The sequence below is a fragment of the Mustela nigripes genome, chromosome 4 (assembly GCF_022355385.1).
Source record: "Mustela nigripes isolate SB6536 chromosome 4, MUSNIG.SB6536, whole genome shotgun sequence".
In the NCBI taxonomy this organism is placed as follows: domain Eukaryota; kingdom Metazoa; phylum Chordata; class Mammalia; order Carnivora; family Mustelidae; genus Mustela; species Mustela nigripes.
Genome location: NC_081560.1, coordinates 163,652,823 through 163,673,916, shown reverse-complemented (window position 1 = coordinate 163,673,916; position 21,094 = coordinate 163,652,823). Strand labels below are relative to the sequence as shown.

General features: G+C 40.8%; 2 protein-coding genes across 3 annotated transcripts in view; one reads left to right on the top strand and one right to left on the bottom strand.

Moving 5' to 3' along the window:
• Window positions 1-9,707, bottom strand: part of ENTPD7 (ectonucleoside triphosphate diphosphohydrolase 7) — a 46,000-nt gene extending 36,293 nt beyond the window's left edge. The window contains exons 1-3 of one of the 2 annotated variants that reach the window (XM_059398326.1): window positions 9,562-9,707; window positions 9,198-9,300; window positions 7,876-8,058 (exon numbers count right to left, since the gene is read on the bottom strand). In XM_059398326.1, coding sequence (XP_059254309.1) covers window positions 7,876-8,058; window positions 9,198-9,205 — 191 coding nt within the window. In that variant the 5' untranslated portion in view covers window positions 9,206-9,300; window positions 9,562-9,707. The remainder of the gene's footprint in view (window positions 1-7,875; window positions 8,059-9,197; window positions 9,301-9,561) is intronic. The other variant, XM_059398327.1, reaches the window with a different exon arrangement.
• On the top strand, window positions 9,204-16,087 carry LOC132016472 (protein PRRC2A-like). Its single transcript, XM_059397709.1, has 5 exons — window positions 9,204-9,302; window positions 9,422-10,020; window positions 10,167-10,293; window positions 12,700-12,763; window positions 15,900-16,087. The coding sequence occupies exons 1-5, from the start codon at window positions 9,204-9,206 to the stop codon at window positions 15,917-15,919; spliced, it is 909 nt and encodes a 302-aa protein (XP_059253692.1). The 3' UTR covers window positions 15,920-16,087.
• Window positions 16,088-21,094: the final 5,007 nt, after the last annotated feature.

Genomic DNA, 21,094 nt, shown 5'->3' with positions numbered 1-21,094 from the left:
GGTAATTTTATGTTATGTGTTTCTTAGCAATTAAAAAAAGAGCAAATAACATCTTAGTAGGTATTACAAAAACAGTTTTGGCCAAATTTTGACCTCACAGACACCATGAAAGAGTCTCAGGAACTCCCAAGGGTCAGTAAACACTTTGACAACCACTGCTCTAACCTTCTTTTTCTCTGGAACATCCACTTGCTTCTCTACCTATCTCTCCCCCTTTCCTTCTTTGACATGGCTTCCCAGTTCTTAAGAAGCCTCCACTCAACAATGCTGACTCTTCTAATACTCACAATGATCTAAAAAGGCCTCCTTCTTCTGTTTTAAAATGTGGAGTGTCATTTTTCCCTTTAAGCAGTTTGTTTATATTCCAGTATAAGCCCCTAAGACTTCTTTCGTATTTCTTTGTTTCACCTTTGCATCTCTCAAGCACAAAAACCTTAACCCGCAGTATCTCAGAACTGTCACGGTATTCCTCATGTTTCTCTGATGTGTACCAACCAACACTGGCTGGTTTGGTCCAAAGCTCACAATATAGAGCTGTACGTTTGTTAACTCCTCCACGTCTTTGTTATCTGTCTAGCTATACATACTCAAAAATCAATTGGTCTCCTCAGAAAATTTCAATGGCTTTTTAAAGCATCCTGTCACCCTCCTGGGTTTCTGTCAAGATAAGCAACTCTAAGTTGGGTCCAAGTCAACTTTGCTTTCTCATCTCTTAGAAGTCTCCATGTGTGCATTAGTCACAAATGTCAGCTGACCTTTGAACACAAGGGTGAAAGCTAGGACCAGACAGCATTTATGTTACACTTCCCACTTGAGTCTTTGCTTAATGGCTGAAGTCAGCAGGAAGCCTCCATCTTTCTCATCACGCATACAAATGAGTAACTGAAGAACAATTTTCCCCTTTGGGAAGTAATAGCATCGCCTCTTTCTGAAACTTGGATGTCTCATGATCTAATCAGGCTTCTTAACGGTTTTCAAACACCTGGGGGTCTTCCTCTGTCCAAGCTTGTGATATGAATGGATCAATGCTCCTTTCCTGGATGTTTTCATTTGTGATTTTCAGTCCTAGCCATCAGGGTCAATTACTTGCATTGCTGGATTCTCCTGCTTTGCTGACATTACGCTAAATTAATCCCTAAAGAGGATGTAAAGTCCATGAGAAAAGTTCCAAAAGCTCTGGAATCCCTCATATCTGCTTTCCCAGGACAGATCTGATTCATTATCCCACATATTTAACTCCCCTACACACATACACATACTGTTTCTGTTTGAGAAATCTGATTTCCCTCTAATCACTGCTCGGTCAATGAAAAGGGAATTACTCACATATACATCACCCAAGGTAAAACTGGAAGACAGTGGCTTTCACTGCCATTACTCTGAAAACATTAACATTGGGGTGGTAACTGACCAAACCATTACCTAGCTTACAACCAACACTAATTATACCACTTCTAGAGTTCAAACAGAACTCAGCAACATGCCAAAAGTCCATTAAAGCAACCCCCATCAGTATGGAGCTACCAGCTTTTTGCTGAATGTCATCATACTCTTTCAACTCCATTCAAGGCTCAGAACCAAATATAATGACATTATATGGAAAGTAGCTGTGCATGACTGATGACAGTAATAAATGTGCAGGAAAGCATCTTAAAGGTTATTGCTTATCTCCTAACAAGATTAATCAGAGCAGTCAGGAGCATTTATAATTTAAAGCTCTGCTTGTAAACACTTTAAAGACCATTAAAGAACAAGTAAGTTAATAAATGAATAAATGCCAAAGAATGCAGGTAAATGCCTTCAATTTCACTAGGAAAAATCTCTGAATTTTTCTATTATACATAAGAAGCCTTAACTTCATTTGCATATCTCAAAGTTTATCATTTTATCCTAACCAAAAGTAATGTCTCTTTTCAACTTGCTTTAAACAGAATTGAAATTCCTAAGGAAGGCCAGTACTGAGTCCACTGCCAATGCAGAACCTCTCATTCACAGTTATACCTAGATGACAAAGGAACATGAAGGCACCACTCTTCTTCTGGGAGGAGGAGGAGCAGAAGGAGAGGAAGAGAATTGTAAGCAGGCTTCACGCGCAGTGCAGAGCCTGATGCAGGGTTCAATCTCATTACCCTGATATAATGACCTGAGCCGAAATCAAGAGTTGGATGGTTAACTGACTGAGCCACCCAGGAGCCCTGGCACCACCTTTTAACAGGTACCGAAGACATTGTTCAGAACAGTAAACCAGACAAAAATTTCCTCTCTAATGAAGACAGGAGTGAAGCTACAAAAAAGTGAATAATACTAAACATTAAGGTTTAGAAGAAATTCATTGAATATACAGAATATTCAAGTAAAGGCAATTTATCATTTGTCTTGTACTCTATATATGTATACATGCTAAAAGTGCCCCTTATACTAAAAATTATTAACAATTTACCTAGGGCTAAAATTTTCCAACAGAACTCTCTGCTATGATGGAAATATTCCCCATCTGTCCAATAGGATAGCCACTAGCCACATGAGGCCAGTGAGCTGCTGAAATGTGGCTAGGGCAAGTGAGGAATTGAATTTATTTTATTTTATTTTAATTAATTTAAAGTTAAGTAGCCACTGTGCCAAGTGGGTACCCTATTGGATGCCACAGTGTAGACAATAATATTTGCTGAATAAGTGAAAAGATGAATGAATAAATAAGCAGTAAAATGTGTACTTAGTCTGATGAAGTTGTCAGAGCACTACTTATAGAGCACATGCCAGACAAAGAGTTGATTAAAACACATATCTAAGAAAAATTACTCTTAAAAATCGCTTTGCTAGGGTGCCTGGGTGGCTCAGTAGGTTAAAGCCTCTGCCTTCGGCTCAAGTCATGATCTCAGGGTCCTGGGATCAAGGCCCGCATCGGGCTCTCAGCTCAGCAGGGAGTCTGATTCCTCCTCTCTCTCTGCCTGCCTGTGTATCTGTGATCTCTGTCTGTCAAATAAATAAATAAAATCTTTTTAAAAAAAAATCGCTTTGCCATGCATGTATGGGTAGAGGGTATCTGGGAAACCTCTGTACTTCTGATAAACTTAGCTTTGAACCTAAAACTGCTCTAAAAAATAAAGTCTGTTAAAAACAGCTCTGGATTCTAGCTTTACTGATACCCCCATCACTGACTAAATTTATCTTTTCTGAAATTCTAGTTCTGATGCAAACCTCATGATTTCTCCTTCCTGAAGCAATATGGGTACATGTTCATAATAAACAAACAAACAAATACAACAACTCTTCAGTTTTGAAACTACAGAAGGAAAACCCTCATGCAGGCTTCTAAAATCCTGGGTCATGTTGCCTCAGAAGAAATATGCTAAGTTCCACCAATGACTGTAAAAAATTCAAATTATTTTTTTCAATACAAACTACTGATATAATTTCCTCATGAGAACTGGAACAATTTAAGTTGGAAAAAATATGACTGTATTATAAGTATATAAAAAATCTCAATAACCACTTGTCTGATTTTTTAATAAGCTGTTGAATTGAAGTATTTCCATCAATTCCTAATCATTTGCTTAATCATCTTATCGTCAGCTAGTGCTCACCAATGTTTAAGCAACAGCAGCAATCAGGAAGAAAAAAATTCTGGAAGGAATATTTTAAATGCAGATAATGCTGCCCATTATCTTCAGTGTATATCTATAGGGCAGAAAATGGAATTAGAGAAAAGAAAAATCAAGATTATTTCAAATAAAAGACTCTCCCCTGCCTCAGGGTCAAGATGCCAGCGTATTATTTATTGGCAGTTGTCATCAGTGTGCCCGCATCTAATGGTCAACATATCCTTCCTACTACCACGATCTAGTTTGCTGTTTTTATGCTGTGTACTGAGACAAGACAAATCCAAGCTAATTAACACAGTGTGTAAAATAAAAGCAAACAGGGTCTATGGGAAAGACTATCTTATCAGTAAATAGCATGAGCTTAAGGATATCGACGTTAGTTACTCATAGGCCTCTGCTGATTAATTTCTGATTCTTTGTTCCTGATTCTTGACTGTGTACAGTTCTTGATTCTACACAGATATATATATATATAAACTATTATCTCACTGGGAAATAATTCTTCCTTCACATCTGCCTCCCTAACTAGATTATGAACTCCATGAGTTCAGGAGCCACATTTTATTCATCTTTGTACCTTAATATCTACAATAGCAGCAAGCACACAGCAAACTCTCAATGAATGTTTGCTTCCAAAATGACTCACAGGGGCTGCCATGAGTGAAATGTAATGATACACAGTAATTTGTGGCAATATGCACATAACCCTTCAATAAAGAACAGGAGCTCTAGGCTATAAGGCTGATGGCTGCTCAACTAGAGCATTACAGGGGTCAGGACTTTGGTAAGATAACCACACAGGCACAGTGTGTCCCTTAGCTCTGCAGCTCACTTGTTGCGATTAATTCAACTTCAGTATTTATCAGATCTTGCCACTTGGGGTAGAGTGGTAGACAAGAATATCAGATCACTCTACCTCCCACATATCCCTCAAATTCATTTACTTCTTTCTCTCCATTATCGCTGCTTCCACCCAAGTTCAGGCGACCGTAATCTCTTCTGGAGTATTCCAGTTCATCTCCCTCCTTTCATGTTTATTCCCGTCCAATCCATTCGCCACAATGCCACGAAAGTGAGCTTTCTTTAAAAAGAAATTCCAATCATATCACTCTTTGAAGCCTTTCAAAGCCTTCCCTCTGCCCTGAAAATAATGTCTAAACCCCCTCAAACGACTTAACAGGTTCGAGCTGATTTCTCCAGCTACACAGCTCACCACTCATTCCCTAACAGTCTTTACCCTAGCCGTATTAACCCACATAGAATTCCATAATTAGACCATGCTGTCTTCCAGTGGAAAACTGTCCTCAGGTGTGTCAAGAAAATCTCAATAAGTATTTAAAAAACACTCAAACTATGGATTTAGTTCTTTGAAGCTAACAGACTGCTTCAGGCCGATTACTGACAACTATAGTCCCCTAAACAAATATTCCTTCTTCAGAAAGACAGAAAGAAAAATACAAATGAATAGTGCTGTTGAGGGAGGAAAGGTTGGAAACATAAACTTCTTGAAAAAAGGTACCAAAGTCTCCATGTCCTGGTGACTGTCATCACCCAGCACACAGTGGTTGCTCAATAAATGCTTGCTGAATGAACGAATGGATGAATGACCAAAGTGAAGTGGAAATGAAAAATTATGGAGAAAAACCCAGAAATATTAAGGGAAGTGGTCACATGTCCCAATTCTGACCAGAAAAGATTGAAGGAAAGGGCTGATGGAGGTTTCCAGGAAGAGCTCTCCTCATTCTCACACAAGGGCATAGAAGACCTGTTTCCCTCCTGTAGGACATGAGTGTGGATGTATGTAGCCCTAGTGGCTACTAGCTGCCATCTTATAACCATTCAACAAGTTGACACTGTGTAAAACGGAGACAGAGATTCTCAACCTGACAGCCAATGTTGCACTGATGGTCCCTTTGTTCCTGGACTTCTTGTTGTGTGAGCCAATAAGCTTTCTTTTTATTTAAGTCAGTTTGGCTGTCACTTGCAGCCCAAAGTCTCCTGATACTGAGAAACAACAAAGAGAAAGTCATATTGATGATGAACACAACACATCATCATTTCACCTTGTAGCCTAATCAGAAACTAACCTCAAAAAACAAGAGCAAAACAAATCATTGTTATAAAAGATACAGATCTTCTATGTAACTGGTGAGGCATTAAAACTATATCAAATAATTCAGATGTATTTTCCAGAAAAAAAAAAGGTATTTAGCACTCACTGGATGGAACTAAGAGTAGATTAGATTTTATAAAAGAAAATACTAGTGAACTGGACGACACAGCAATATAAAACACCCAGAAAGAAATACAGAGAGAAAAAAGACTGGGAAAAAAATGAGTGAGAAAACTCACTGTGAGAAAACTTCACATGGTTCAATATGTATGTGACTGAAGATACCAAAGAAGAAGTGGAGGAGGTTGGGAAAAAATATTTGAAGAAATAATGGTCAAAATTTTTCTGAATTTGATTAAAAAGTATAAATCCATAGATGCAAGAATCAACAAATCACAAGTGAAAGTATCATGAAGAAAACTACACCAAGGCACATCATAATCAAATTGCTCAAAACCAGTGATAAATGTAAAAAGCTAGAGGAAAGACACGTGATGTACAGAGAACAAGATTTAAGAATTACAGCAGACTTCTCCTCAGAAAGAATGCAATGCAGAAGACGGTGAAGCATCATTTCTTTTTTTCTTTTTAATTTTATTTATTTATTGGACAGAGAGAGAGCAAGCATAAGCAGGCAAAGTAGCAGGCAGAGGGAGAGGGAGAAGCAGGCTCCCTGGTGAGCCATGGGGCTCGAACCCAGGACCCTTGGATCATGACCTGAGCCAAAAGAAGTTGCTTAACCAACTGAGCCACCCAGGTGCCCTGTGAAGCATCATTTCTAAAGTAATGAAAGAAAAAAAAAAAGATCAATCTAGAGCTCCATACCCCAAAAATATTTTCCAAGGAAAGCTAAATGACTTTTTTGGTCGTAAAAGTTAAAAGAACTCTCCAATTACAAACTCACACTACCAGAAATGTTAAAGGAAGTCCTTTAGGCAAAATGAACAAATACCAGATGGAAATATGAACTATAGTACAAAGGAATGAAAAGGCCCGGAAACGAGAAATATACCAGCTGTATTTTATTTCTGAAATCTCTTTAAAAGACAATTAAATATTTGAAGCAAAAATAATAACAACACCTGGTGTTTATAACATAAGTAGAAAAAATGTGTAACAACAGCACAAAGGCCCAGGAGAAGAGATAAAGAGGTATGCGGGAAGAGGAATTATATTACTTGAAGGTAGTCTATGATAAGTTAAAAATATATACTGTAAACCCTAAATCCTAAAGCAACCACTTAAAAAAAATTTTTTTAATATTTTATTTATTTATTTGACAGACAGAGATCACAGATAGACAGAGAGACAGGCATAGAGAGAAGGGGGAAGCAGGCTCCCTGCTGAGCAGAGAGCCCGACGCGGGACTCGATCCCAGGACCCTGAGATCATGACCCGAGTGAAGGCAGAGGCTTTAACCCACTGAACCACCCAGGGACCCAAAATTTTTTTTGAAAAATTAAAAAACCCAGTTGTATCTACTCAGCCAACAAAAGAGATAAAATGGAATATTAAAAATGTACTCAATTCAAAAGAAGGGAGGAGAGGCAAACAAAGAACAGATGTGACAAGCAGAAAACAAATAGCAAGACAGATTTAAGCCTAAGCATAATCAATAATCACATAAAATGCAAATGACTTAAACACTTCAAATAAAAGGCAGACATTGTCAGACTGGATAAAAAGCAGTTACTTATTAAAAAACTGGGTAGATATAAAACATAATGACATAAAGCCTAAAACAAAAAAGATGGGAAAACATCTATAATGATAACACTAATTAAAAGAAAGCTGGAGTAATTATATTAAAACCAGACAAGATAATCAAGGATTTTTTAAAAAGTCATTTAATAATGATAAAAGGGTTCATTCATCAAGAATACATAACAATCCTAAACATTCATGCATCCAATAAGTCAGCCCACCAACACAAGAATATAGAAAGATGCATTTCATGATTAAAATGCACCATCAGCGTTCCTGAATCAAAAGTGAACATTGCCAAAACGGGACTTAAGATCTTTATGTAATAAGTGGCATGCAATTTTACTAATAAAACTGCAGTATTCCCCAAAAGGGTCAAAGGTTAAATGTGTTAAATGACAAAATATTTATGACTTCAGTGCCAGGTCTGATCAAAGAGATTTAAAGCTGACTCACCTTTCATATTGCCTATCTCGTGGTAATGAAGCACCCCAATGTCGAAAGTCCATGATTAACATAAGTAAAAGGAGACAGGATATGAAGAAGAGTCCTAGGAATGCCACCCGCTGACGTGGAAATGGACTCACTGTGGGCACAGTAAAGTACCAAGAGGCTGGGCAGAGGTAGGAAAAACTGATCCTGAAATGAGACAAACATTATTAGTAGGTAAGGCAAGTCTCTATAGTTGAGTGCTCAAAAATGGTTTTTAAACTGGACTAAAGCCCTTCCTATTAAAGGCAAAAATTTATACCACCTGAAGTCTATCAATGTTCTCTTAGTCTCAAACTTTAGAAAAAAAACTACATAGTTCATAGTGCTTCTATAAATCAGAAAAGCCTTATCTGCTCCTTTCCCAATGTCTGCTCTTTGGGGTGTAATTCAGAGAATTAATCTCATGTTTATGGAAAGATCACCAGTCTCCCTGGTCAATCTTTAACACTGTGGAATTAAAGCAACTACAGCATTCCCATCAGGAATGATGTCCAAAAAAACGGAGAGTCAGAATATTTTTCCAACTAATTTTTTAAAAAATATTTTAAATAAATAAAATATGCACATGGTAAGAAAAAAATATAAGTTTGAAAGGACATATAGTGGAAGATGCGCCTTTGGCCTTAACCAATCATTTCCCACTCAAAGGGAACCACTGGTGCCGTTTTCTATATATTTTTCCAGGGATACTCCATGTTTACACAAGCATAAATGGGTATCATGTGTGAATACATGTGTGAATCTCCATTCCTCTGATTTTACACCATACCCACTGTTCTGCATCTCTCCCCACATACTCTATTTGACAACTGTTCCATCTGGTATTTTGATTCACATTAATCTTTTCTGAAAGTTTCTAGGCATCACAATGTATGGATGCACATACTCAACTATGGTATGAAGTTCACTTTCCATATTGTACAAAAGGACCTCATCCTATTTTCGAAGTTCATTTAAAAAAAAAAAAAATTTGTTTAACCTCCTCAGAAAGCATGTAGCCTCACTCAAATGGAAATCTGAAAGAACATTACATTTTAGCACTTTTCACACGTCAGCAAGCACTCACTCCATCACCCTGGGGTTATGAGCCAGAAACTACAGTTGTGTCTGTCTTCAGGGGGGAAAAAAAAAAATCACTTCAATCTTCTTTGCATCCATCCGACCAAGCAGCCAAGTCCAGATGCAGCACTAGGGCAAACCTCACTTGTAAAAACATCCCAGGGTCCCTCCACCTACCTGCCACCCCCAACGGAGCCCCAAGCTGAGGAGAAAATGTGCAGCCTTACCTAGCCATGGGATCCCTTCAGCGGTCTCAGTGCCTGTCACCTCCTTTTCTTTTTGCCCTGAGAAATTGGTCTCCTTGTCTCAGGCATCTCCTAAGTCTGCAGCCTGTTAAGAGTTCGTGGGGTTTCAGGCTTACCTCCAGCAGTGCCCACAGGACTAGACCTCCGAGGGAAGGCCAAGGCGCCCACCCACCCCATAAGCCTCCGCCTTTTTTCCCGGGGCCCAGCTGACGCTAAGCCGACTCCCCCGGAGTCGGGCGTTCTCGAGGCAGCGGCGCTTCCCAGGTGGCGAGGCGGCGGTGCCCACTTCCCCTCCCCACCCTCCCCGCCTCTGCCAGCCCCGCGGCCCTCCCCCGCTCGCACTCACAGGTCGAGCGGCCCGCAGGCTCCCTCGGCAACGTTCCGCCCGGTCCAGAGCGCTTCCCCGCGGCCTTTCGCCCAGCCGGAAAGAGGCCTGGGCGAGCGGCGGCGCCACGTCCCCAAGGAAACCGCAGGGAGCCAATGACGGACGGCAGACCCGCGAAGAGGGGCCCAGCCTCCTCCTAGCCGGGGCCGCGGGCGAACTAGTAGCGCCGCCGCACGTCCGTTCGCCAGAGTGGCCAGTCCCCAAGAGCGTTCGGCTTCTAATGCCCGCCCCGGGATTTAGCCCGCGTCCAATCCGGAAAGGCGTCGTGCCGTGGCTCCGCCCCGACGGGCCCGGTAGGCGCTCCCGAGAGCCGGGCGAAGCGGTGCAGGAGTGCCCTGCGCCCGCTGCCCTCCTGGCGGCGCGATTTCTCCGCCGGCTTCGTGCTGCGCCGCCGCTTCCAGGACTGAGCGGCGCCGGCAGGTGAGTCTTGCAGTGGCCGCGAGAGAAATGTATCCCTTGCCCACAGCCTATCAGAGGGATTTTGCCCAGCAACCGTGATCCCAGAATCAAACCTTCCTTATAGCCTCCCAGACTTATGCCTTCGCTTCCTTGTTTTGTCCTGTTAGAGAAACAGAAATGGGGGACAATATCGTTTACACCGAATTCCTTCAACATTCACTGAATGTCTACTGTGTGCCAGACGTAAGCCCCTGTGCCCCTGCCCTCTCGGACCTGACAGTAATACATAGAGAGGTAATGTTTCCTTAATGTTTTTCTTCCTTGCTGACACCAGCCGTTTCTCTCATTTCCAGGAGGGAACCCTTTGGACAGAATAAAGTCCAAGTCCTTCCAAACGTGACATACACATGGCGATCCAGGACCCGCCCATGCAGCCTCCTCTGCGGCTCCTCACCTTCTTTCCTGTGCTTTAACAGCGCAGGTCTGTGGCTTCTGCCCTCTTAGGCTTTGTTCATTCGGCCTTCTCCACCCTTCCATCCGCCTTGAATATCCTTCCCGGCCACTTAGCTAAGCCAATCATACTCATTCCTTACCACTTAGCTTAGGGGTCACCTCCTCTAAAAACCTTCCTTGACCTACAGCCCCGTAATATATGCGTGTTGTTTCACTTACCATATTGAATTACAATTTATGTGTCTTTCTGTCCCAGTCGACAGAATATGCTTGAAGGCAGGGATTATCTGCTTCCGCAGCAAGGCTGGGTATTGTCAGGCATACAATACACCTATAACAAATAAGGGAATGAATGTAGAAATAAATGAAGACCACCCCAATGGGATAAAAAAGAGGCTATTTGTCCTATACCTACTATAAAAAGACAGCCAACCATCAACACTTAAATATGACAGAGATCTAAAGACTGTCAGGGAAATGGGAAAGCTTAAACTGGAGAGGGGAAAAAAAGGGAAGGCTTCGTGTATGCTCTGATTTGAGAGTATTAGCATAAGGAAGCTGGTTGCAGTTCCTAACTTAACTTTCTCCATCGATTCTCAGTGTTTTGTTCTTCTTTGTCCTTTAATTCCCTACTCTGCTTCAGGTGTTATATTTTATCTGGGCCTCCCCAAGTCACATTGGGTAGAATAGTTGCATAAAGTTAGGATTAACTCCAAAATTATACAAATATCAGGTGTTTATATTATTCCAGAGCTCAGCTCAGGTAGTCATGGGAAAAACTCAAAAAAATGTTTTGGAATATATATATATATATATATATATATATATATATATATATTTAATTCTTGAGGTTGCCTGCCAACTGCACCATTCTGTCTAACCTATGTATATTTCAAAATCCAGTGGTTCAATAAATGGTGTTTTTGCATGGGAACAGAATTCCTATTTATGTTTTAAATAGTACTTAATCCATGTGATTTATGATCTATATTAACTTAGAACTAAGTAAGGTGCATTAAAACATCTTCTAACTTATATTTAATAACTACTGTTCTAGAACAGAAAAGAAATCCATATTTTAATCCAAATACCTCATTATACTTTCTTTGTCCATTGCACTTGGATAATACCTCCTTCAGTAAGTCCATATGCATCCAGGAATTTGTAAAACATGATTCTTTACAAAAGCCTGCAGTGCTTATCTGATTAACAGCTCACAGGGCTGAGTTCTGAGGTTTCCAGTTAGGAGGCCAAAAGAAGTAGGTTGAGATCATTTCCCCATCTCATTTGCTGTAACTCTCAACATGTTGAAACAAATTACAGAAATCCATATTTCAAAACTGGTCTTTAACTGCTTTTCAAAGCCTTGCCTTCAGTTGCATTTACAATTTTCTCAAGAAGTCCTTGACTCTACCCAGCTCTGAGCAAAATCAGCCATACCAGCCCCACACTTGGTATCAGTTATCTGTATCACTTTATTTCCCCTCCATTCTCCTTCATTCCACACACCATCCTGCCTTAATCTCTAAAGGAGTTGAAGTACTGTCGTCTTCACTCTCCTTTCCAAGTTTACTGTCTTCTCTTCGTGTGCCTTGTAGGTACCTCCTTGCCCATGACAAAACTCATTGTCTTGCCACTCTTACTTTATCCACCCAACCTCCTCCATTTATATGCCCAACTTTAATGAACTACCCTGTGATCCACCCAAGCAGAAATTTGCAAGTCATTTTAGAATCTCTTCCTTCTACTTCTTTTCTGCTGTAGGGGAGCAAAATTTGCCGCCCCCAAAGGGGTCTCTTTTGCATGTGCATTATTTTAGGCTGATTATTTTTAACAAACAGAGGCTCAAGAAGAGCCTTTCAAACCAACCCCCCCCCCAACCTGCCTACAAGAATTTGGATAGAGGACCTGCTCCAGGAAAGGAGCTAGCACCACAAGTAACTACAGTATAATGTGGAACTAGATGTGACACAGAGGGAGGAACTTAGGAAAGTCATTTTATTAAGATTCCTCTCTGTGTCCCATCTTTTCTCTATGGCTCAACAAACATTTGCTTACCAAACATTTATTCTTTTTCATCTTCCTGTGAATTGTCCTCCTTCCCTTTGAAGTCCCAGCTCAGAATGGCATATAAGCCTCAATTGCCTGACTACCTGTAGACCCCTTAGTCTCATGGAAACCCCATCTTACATGTAATTACATTTTATTTTCTCCTGTTAATCTGTCTCATGTCAATTTAATTCTTAGGTCTGCCAAGAGAATCTTGAGGGAAATAGAGAATATTTTCCTCCCCGACACCTATTTCATCCAGGTAATGACTAGCCGTTCTTAATTCAAGTTTCTAAAATCCTTTCCAAAATCTTCTGATGAAGCCTTCTAGCTGGTGACCCTACCTCCAGACTCATGTTCCTCCTTAGTCCCCCTCCATTCTGATCTAGTGAAATACAATCATGCTAATTCCCGTTTTAACGTCTTTGTGGTTCCGCATCCCAACTGGATACAGTCCAGATTCCTTGGTATGGTGTGGCAGATTCTGCTGACTGCCTACCCAAAAAGCCAACAATCTCTTTTCTTAATTCTTAATTCTCAATTCTTAACAGAATCCCAATTTTATTCTTATAACCATACTGCTATGCTTGGCCATATACTTAAAGAGTGCCAGGCTCTTTAAGTCGATCATGGTGTCCCACTCCCTAACCAAATATTGAGCCTGGGAATATGATGCAATTCTAACCAATGATACCAAAGGGAAGCCAGCTGTAGGGAGGAACGAGAGGAAGAGGGGAAACATTTCTGGGAGATGTTTTATCCAACTTATAAAGAGTATAAAAAGTTTACATAATGAGAGTAGGAAAAAAAAGTCCCTTTTCTGCCTCCAGAAGTAATCGTAAGGATATGAGTCCTGGAGCCGCTGTAGCCATCTTACAACCATAGGGTGGGAGACTCAGGGTGTGGGGGTGGAGGGAAGCCTAGAAATAACAGAATAGAAGTACAGATAACGTCATTAACATTGTTGCTAACTTAATGAACACAGGAGAAGCTCTACCTATGGGCTTATTAGAGATACTAAATTCATTACTGCTCTCATTTTTAAGCCCATTGAATCAGGTAGTTCTGTCACCTGTACTCTCCTAAATGATGCATGTGGCTTCCAGTGCCTGATAAGATCTAGCCCCAACATCCTCTGGCTCTCCAGTAGGTATTCTCACCCACACCCTGACATATTTCCAGTTCTCAGAATTATGCCTTCGCTTACCTCTGAGCCTTGGTACTGGCTATTACTTCTGCATAAATGATTTTCTTTCACTTCTTTACCAAATGAATTCCTGCTTATGCTTCAGAAGCCAACTCACATGTCACCTATGAGCTCCCGCAGTCTGCCTGGGTGCTTCTCTTTCTCTGCTCTTGTAGCACTTTGCTCATGTATGCTTCTGTGATGGCAAGAATACTTGTTTGAAAACCCGGCAGCTTTGTGAGTGGACCTGTCACTAGTTGGTCTGGTGGGAAGACAGAGTAGCTAGGTTTATGAACTTTAATCTGTATGTTTGGTCCTCAAAAGTGGGATCCCTTGGCTTAGCCTAGGCAGAAGAGGCTTAGACCAACAAGACTGATGGCTCTGCCTAATAAAATGCGGGATTTTGAGCACTCCCACTAGAGACTAGGTTTAGGAAGCCCTGGTAAGACAACATGAAAAAGACATGAAGGGAAAGAGGGACCTATGCAAGGTGCTAGAAGACCAGACTAAAGAGAACAATGACCCATGAGAGAGTTCCTGCATTCTTTTTCTTTTTCTTTTTCTTTTTTTTTTTTTTAAAGATTTTATTTATTTGACAGAGAGAGGGAGAGAGAGACAGCAAGATAGGGAATACAGCAGAGGGAGTGGCAGACGAGAAGCAGGCTTCCTGCTTCGTAGGGAGCCCAACTCGGGACTCTATCCCAGGACCCCAGGACCATGACCTGAGCTGAAGGCAGACACTCAATGACTGAGCCACCAAGGCACCCCTGCATTATTTTTCTATAGTTGCATCACAAATTACCCCAAAACTTGGCAGCTTAAAACAACAATAAGCATTATTATTATCTCTCACTTCCCGTGGGTCAGGAATGTGGGAGCAGCTCGGCTCAGGGGCTCTCATTAGAATGCAGTAAAGATGTCTGCTGGGGTCATCTGAACTCTTGAGTGGGGCTAAAGGATATATTTCTAAGATGGCATGCTTGCATGGCCATGGCAAGTGGATACTGGTTGTCTGTGGAGGCCACGATTGCATTCCATGTCATGGACTCTCCCAGGGATGCTTGAGTGTCTTCATGATATGGCACCTGGCTTCTCCCAGAGCCATCTGAGAGCAAGTGCCAGGCAAGAACTCTATCCCTTTATTATCTGACCTCAGAGGTCACAAATCTTCACTTCTGTTACATATTATTTGTTGAAAACCAGTCACTAGGAGTGCCTGAGTGGCTCAGTGGGTTACCCTCTGCCTTTGGCTCAGGTCATGGTCTTAGAGTCTTGGGATTGAGTCCCACATCGGGTTCTCTGCTCAGCAGGGAGCCTGCTTCCCCCTCTCTCTCTGCCTGCCTCTCTGTCTACTTGTGATATCTCTCTCTCTCTGTCAAATAAATAAATAAAGTCTTTAAAAAATAACAATAAAAAAATAAAGAGCCAGTCACTAACTCCCAGCCCACTTTCAAGGAGAGGGCAGTTAGGCTCCACATTTTGAAGGGAGAAGTATCAATTTGGAAACATGTTTTTTTTTTAAATATTTCATTTATTTATTTAACAGAAAGATAGCATAATTAGGCAGAGTTGGCAGGCAGAGGGAAAAGGAGAAGCAGGCTCTCCCCTGAGCAGGGAGCCCCATGTGGGGCTCAATCCCAGAACCTGGGATCATGACCAGAGCCAAAGGCCGAGGCCCAACCCACTGAGCCACCCAGATGCCCCTGCAGACTTATTTTTAAATTTTTTTTAAGATTTTGTTTATTTATTTGACAGAGATCACAAGTAGGCAGAGAGACAGGCAGAGAGAGAGAGGAGGAAGCAGGCTCCCCGCTGAGCAGAGAGCCTGATGTGGGGCTCCATCCCAGGACCCTGGGATCATGACCTGAGCCAAACGCAGAGGCTTTAACCCACTGAGCCACCCAGGTGCCCCCAGACTTATTTTTAAATCACCAGAGTCCCTACAGTGGAGTAGTCCAGGAGATTTAGATAATAGTATTGACTTCTAGGGTTCAGTTTTGAGTTCTGTGCTATGTTATAATACTCTCCACAACCCCTAAACTTTCAGTAAAAGTCTGAAAACCTATAACTGGCTTGGTAGATGGCTTTGAGAAGAAATTTAATATCGTGAAGTTTCCTGTGCCAGAGGAGAAATATACCATTCAGGTGGATGCTGAAGAAAAAGAAGATGTGAAAAGCTGTGCTGAGTGCTGAGTTTTCATCTCTCTCAAAGGCCAGGATGGAGGAATATGAAAAAAGAGCTGGAGAAGATGAAGAACATAATTCCGTTTGATCAGATGACCACTGAGGACCTGAGTGAAGTCTTCTCAGAAGCCAAATCAGACAAGAAGAAGGACCCCTATTGGCCTCATAAGCCAATCGAAAAAGCCCCACTTGAGTTGGGGAGAAAGCTCTGGCCCCCGTATTATAAACACTGGACACCAAAAGTAATATATGGTAAGAAAAAAAAAAGATCAAACAAATAAACAACCCTTTAAGTGGAAGATTACACACTTATCCAAAAAATATATACAGATAACCAATAAACCCATGAGGTATTCAACATTATTAGTGATGAGGGACATGCAGATTAAAACTATAAGGAAATGCTACCACGTACCCACTAGAATGGCTATAAGCTAAGAGAGTAATTTGCCAAGAATGTGGTACTGTGTGCCGCAATGTCATGAGGATCCTTAGCAGCTCTCTGGAGAGGCCCATGTGGAGAGGAACCGAGGCCTTCTGCCAACCGGCAGTATCAACTTGACAGCTGTGTAAGTGAGTCACTGTGGAAGTGGATTCTCCAGCCCCAGTCAAGCCTTCATGTAACTGCAGATCCTGCTGACGTCTTGACTTGTGCTTCCTATGCCCAGCCCTAACCTCTCATCTAAACCACCATCATATACCTCACCAGCAGAAACTGGTAATAAATGTTTATTGCTGCTCTAAGCCACTATGCTTTATAGTAATTTGTAACAGAGTAGCACATAACTAATTTACAACCACATAGGATTAAAAAAATAATAGATGGGGCACCTGGGTGGCTCAGTGGGGGAAAGCCTCTGCCTTCAGCTCAGGTCATGATCCCAGGGTCCTGGGATCGAGCCCTGCATCAGGCTCTCTGCTCAGCAGGGAGCCTGCTTCCCTTCCTCTCTCTCTGCTTACCTGTGATCTCTGTCTGTCAAATAAATAAATAAAATCTTTAAAAAAAAAAAAGAAAGAAAGAAAGAAAGAAAGAATAGATACATTGGCTGGCACATAGTAGGCCCGTCATAAATGTTGGCTGTTATCATTGTGTAATGCATACATGGGTTTTTTTTCCCCTAGCAAGTACAAGTTTCTTGCAAAGGAGGACTTCAGTTCATTCCTTTTTTTTTTTTTTCACTCTCCACCTCTCCTCGTCCTTCTTAGTCCCCAGCACAGTGCTGGGCAGACATACAGCAGGAGCCCAGTAAGTAACTCAAAGGGAGGCAAAGAAATCCAAAGGTGAAATAGTTTTATCTTTGTCACTCGAAGGATAATTTTCACCACCTGAAATATTAGATTAACCTCTTTGTTATAGTTAATGTAAATGCCTGGGCTTTTATATGTTATTTTGCAATGAGTAAGCTGTAAAGGCAAGGAAGTCTAAGGGGTGAAGAGAAAAGATTTGATTAATTAAAAGGAGATAATGAAGAAACAAGCATCAGACAAGGCAAAAGACCAGGTAAGAGGGTCAGGGATGTGCCTGTATAAAAAAGAATAAAAAATGGGAATTGGACCCAGAGGACAACAAGGAAAATCACACTGATAAATCAGGGATTCAAGGTTCATGGGTTGGAGACCCACATCTGCTGCCATAATTTGTTGTTTGTTGGTAATTATGTTGTTTCTGTTGTCAATAAAGTTTGTTGGGGCACCTGGGTGGCTCAGTGGGTTAAAGCCTCTGCCTTCAGCTCAGGTCATGATCCCAGGGTCCCAGGATTGAGCCCCGCATTGGGCTCTCTGCTCAGCGGGGAGCCTGCTTCCCCTTCTCTCTCTCTGCCTCTCTGCCTACTTGTGATCTCTGTCTGTCAAATGAATAAATAAAATCTTTATATATAAAAAAAATAATGCTTGTTGCCTCCTTAACTGTGGCTAGTTACTTTGAGAATATATGCCATATTTATAAAGGATTCAACACCACAGAGCATTAAAAATATATCTACTTAGATAAATAACCCAAACCTCATCCCCTGCTGATAGCTTATCTTCTTTGTATGTCATGGACAATAGGCCATTACATTCTTTGGTAATATTCAAGGGAAGTTTTGTAATTCAGCCATTTTACTTAAGGAATTAAAGATAATTAAATCAACTCTTTAGGTATAAATTTTATACACTAATTGAGGACACACATGACATGGGCCTGGAGTTAGGATATTATTGTTTGGAGAAAAGCAGGCTTATTTGTGAGATATCCCACAATTGGTGCTCTAGTCTAGCAAAGGACAATGACTAGTCATGGTCTCTTTGTCAGCAGGTAGGTAACAGGTTGCCAGCGATTTCTATGATAGCTGGATGACAGTCAAAAAGGAAAAATGGATAATAATAATTATAATGATAGTGATAGTGATCAACCTTGTCAAGTTCTAACCATATGACTGATATTAGAGTAAGAACTTTATTTCTTTTCTGATAGAATCCTGAGACAACCCAGTAAAATATGCATTATTACCATATTACAGATGAGGTCCCTGAACCTTAGGTCAAGTCATGGAACTTCAGCTCCTCCTCATTTTCTGACAGTCATGATCAAGGTAAAGTCAGGAGGAGTCAGAGAATAAGGTTCTTGTTTATAACTTAAAAAAAACATCTTTTTAACTAACTCTATTTTGGTGGTTTATTACCTTGCTCTAGAAAGGCAGCAGGCTGTGGTTAAGTTTTCAGACCAGTGTTTGAAGCTTGGTTTTACCACTTACTATGTGGCCTTGAAGAAGTTCTATTCATTTACGCTCATTTTCTTATCCATAAAATAAGAATAATGACTCAACTTCCAAGGTTGCTGCCCTCACTCTTTCTTTGCAGACAAAGTGTCCTTTCCAGAACACAAAATTGCCCAGGTTGGGGCGCCTGGGTGGCTCAGTGGGTTAAGCCGCTGCTTTCGGCTCAGGTCATGATCTCAGGGTCCTGGGATCGAGTCCCGCATCGGGCTCTCTGCTCGGCAGGGAGCCTGCTTCCCTCTCTCTCTCTCTGCCTGCCTCTCCATCTACTTGTGATTTCTCTCTGTCAAATAAATAAATAAAATCTTTAAAAAAAAAAAATTGCCCAGGTTATCTCACTTCAACTTAAAATTCCACAATGGGATCCCATTTTTCTTAAGATATAAACTGATTCCCTTAACATGACTCTAGAACTTCTCAGGATGTGGCCCCTACTTACTCCCAGGCTTGTCTCAAAACTATGCTTCCCCGAGCCCTGTATCACTGTCCCAATCCTCTCATTAGAGACTTTGGCAATATGGTGTTCTCCTGGTCCAGAAGGTTTTACCTCCTTTACGCCTTTTACCAATCCCATCTGACTTAGCCTAATTAACTATCCATATATTTAAGATCTTATTTCAAATGTGACCTTTTTATAAACTCTTACAAAGCAGTGACATGAGCTTTTTCCAGTCCTGGCTTGTGAACTCACCTTAGGGCCTATCTCTTCCGTGAGTGCTTCCGAAAATCAATGCCAAGATTAGGACTGCAATGAGTTTTGCTAGCACCCTGTTGGGTGGTATCCCTGATTACAACTGCCAGGACACCAGGGAGGGTTAGGCCTTGGGTTGGAGGGAGCTATCAAAAGAACTGGAACTCGCTGGATGAGTCATTGCCACCATTCAAGGGGAGACATAGTAGCTCAGGACCAAGATCCATCAACGTCTATTACTCAAATAAATGTTACCAAGTACTTACAGAACTTGAAGTACAATGCTTGAAGTGCAGGGGAAAAAAGAAAGTAAAAAGATGTTTCCTGCCCTGATGGGGATTATCATCTATTAGTAATACAGACACTAATGAAACAATTTTATACAACAATCCAAAATTATAACTAACGTCTACAAAGTAGAGGACCTGAGGTATGTGATGGGGAAACTGATCGGTCTGGGGCATCAGGGAAATAATGATTGAATTGGATTGAATGAATAATTACCTGCATAAAAAATAAGTGTCTTGGTAGCTCATTTGGTTAAGCTTCTGACTTGGGTCTTGGTCTTGGGGTCATGAGTTTGGGCTCCACATTAGGCCCCATGCTGGATGGGAACCTACTTTAAAAAAGAAAGTAAAATTTTATTGGACTGTACCTCTTAATAGGTGGATTGGGTTTTTAGAACACTTTAGGTTACATCATCCATCATTAGATGACTGTTATCTTTTGATAGAGTGAGATGGACTGCATCACCAAGTCTTGTCCCTTTTTTTTGTTGTTGTTGCTATAGGTAGGTACCAAGTAACCTTTTTACACAAATAAGTGAATACAAAACAAAACAAAAACAAATAATGAATGGAGTTTTGCCAACTATTTTTCACAATTTTTCCATCTTCTTAAATTTAGTCAAAGGACTAGGAACCATTTCATTGCAAAAGGATGTGTTACTTATTTGAGAAATCATTTTTTCAGTCTCTGGAAGTGACACCAAAGTCAAGTGACTATTAGTTGTTCTTGTTTCTCTCTTGCTTAAAGCTATTCTGGTTTTGGAGCCAAAACCCCACAAAATTGTATTTCATAACTTTTCTTGTTGATTGTGAACAAAGATCTTTTTCTGTTATTTAGGTCATATTAAAGTACCTTAAGGAGACATTACAGATGGGTAGAAATTGGTTTAGTAAAAGTATTATATGTGTGTGTGTGTATATATATTTATGTTTATATATATATATGTATGTTTGTATTTTCAAGATTTAAAGTTTTAAATTATACATTTGACAGAATTAAAAGAACATGTCACTATCTGAGAAGGAGATATTCTAATTAAATGAAGTGGTTCCCTCAAGTTCAGGACATTATATCTTAAATTATTTTGAGGGTACACTTGGTCTTACCAGGGACATAAGTAGGTGCTTTTCAGAGGACAGTTTTAGGGGTGCCTGGATGACTCAATAGGTTAGGCATCTGAATATTGATTGCAGCTCAGGTCATGAACTCAGTGTCATGATCTCAGGGCCATAAGATAGAGCCCCACATCTGCTCGAGATTTTCTCCCCCTCTGCTCCTCCCCCTGTTCATGCTCCCCCTTTCTCTCTCTCTCAAATAAATAAATAAAATCTTTTAGAAAAGAGAGTGCAGTTTTACTTTGTGGAAATAAATAAAAAAAGAAGAAAAGGTATTATATGACAGGTAGGTGCAGGGCTTACAAAAAGGTGTAAAAATAATTGTTTCGGGGCATTATTTCCAGAATTTACATTCCTGTCCAAGTAATAAGGA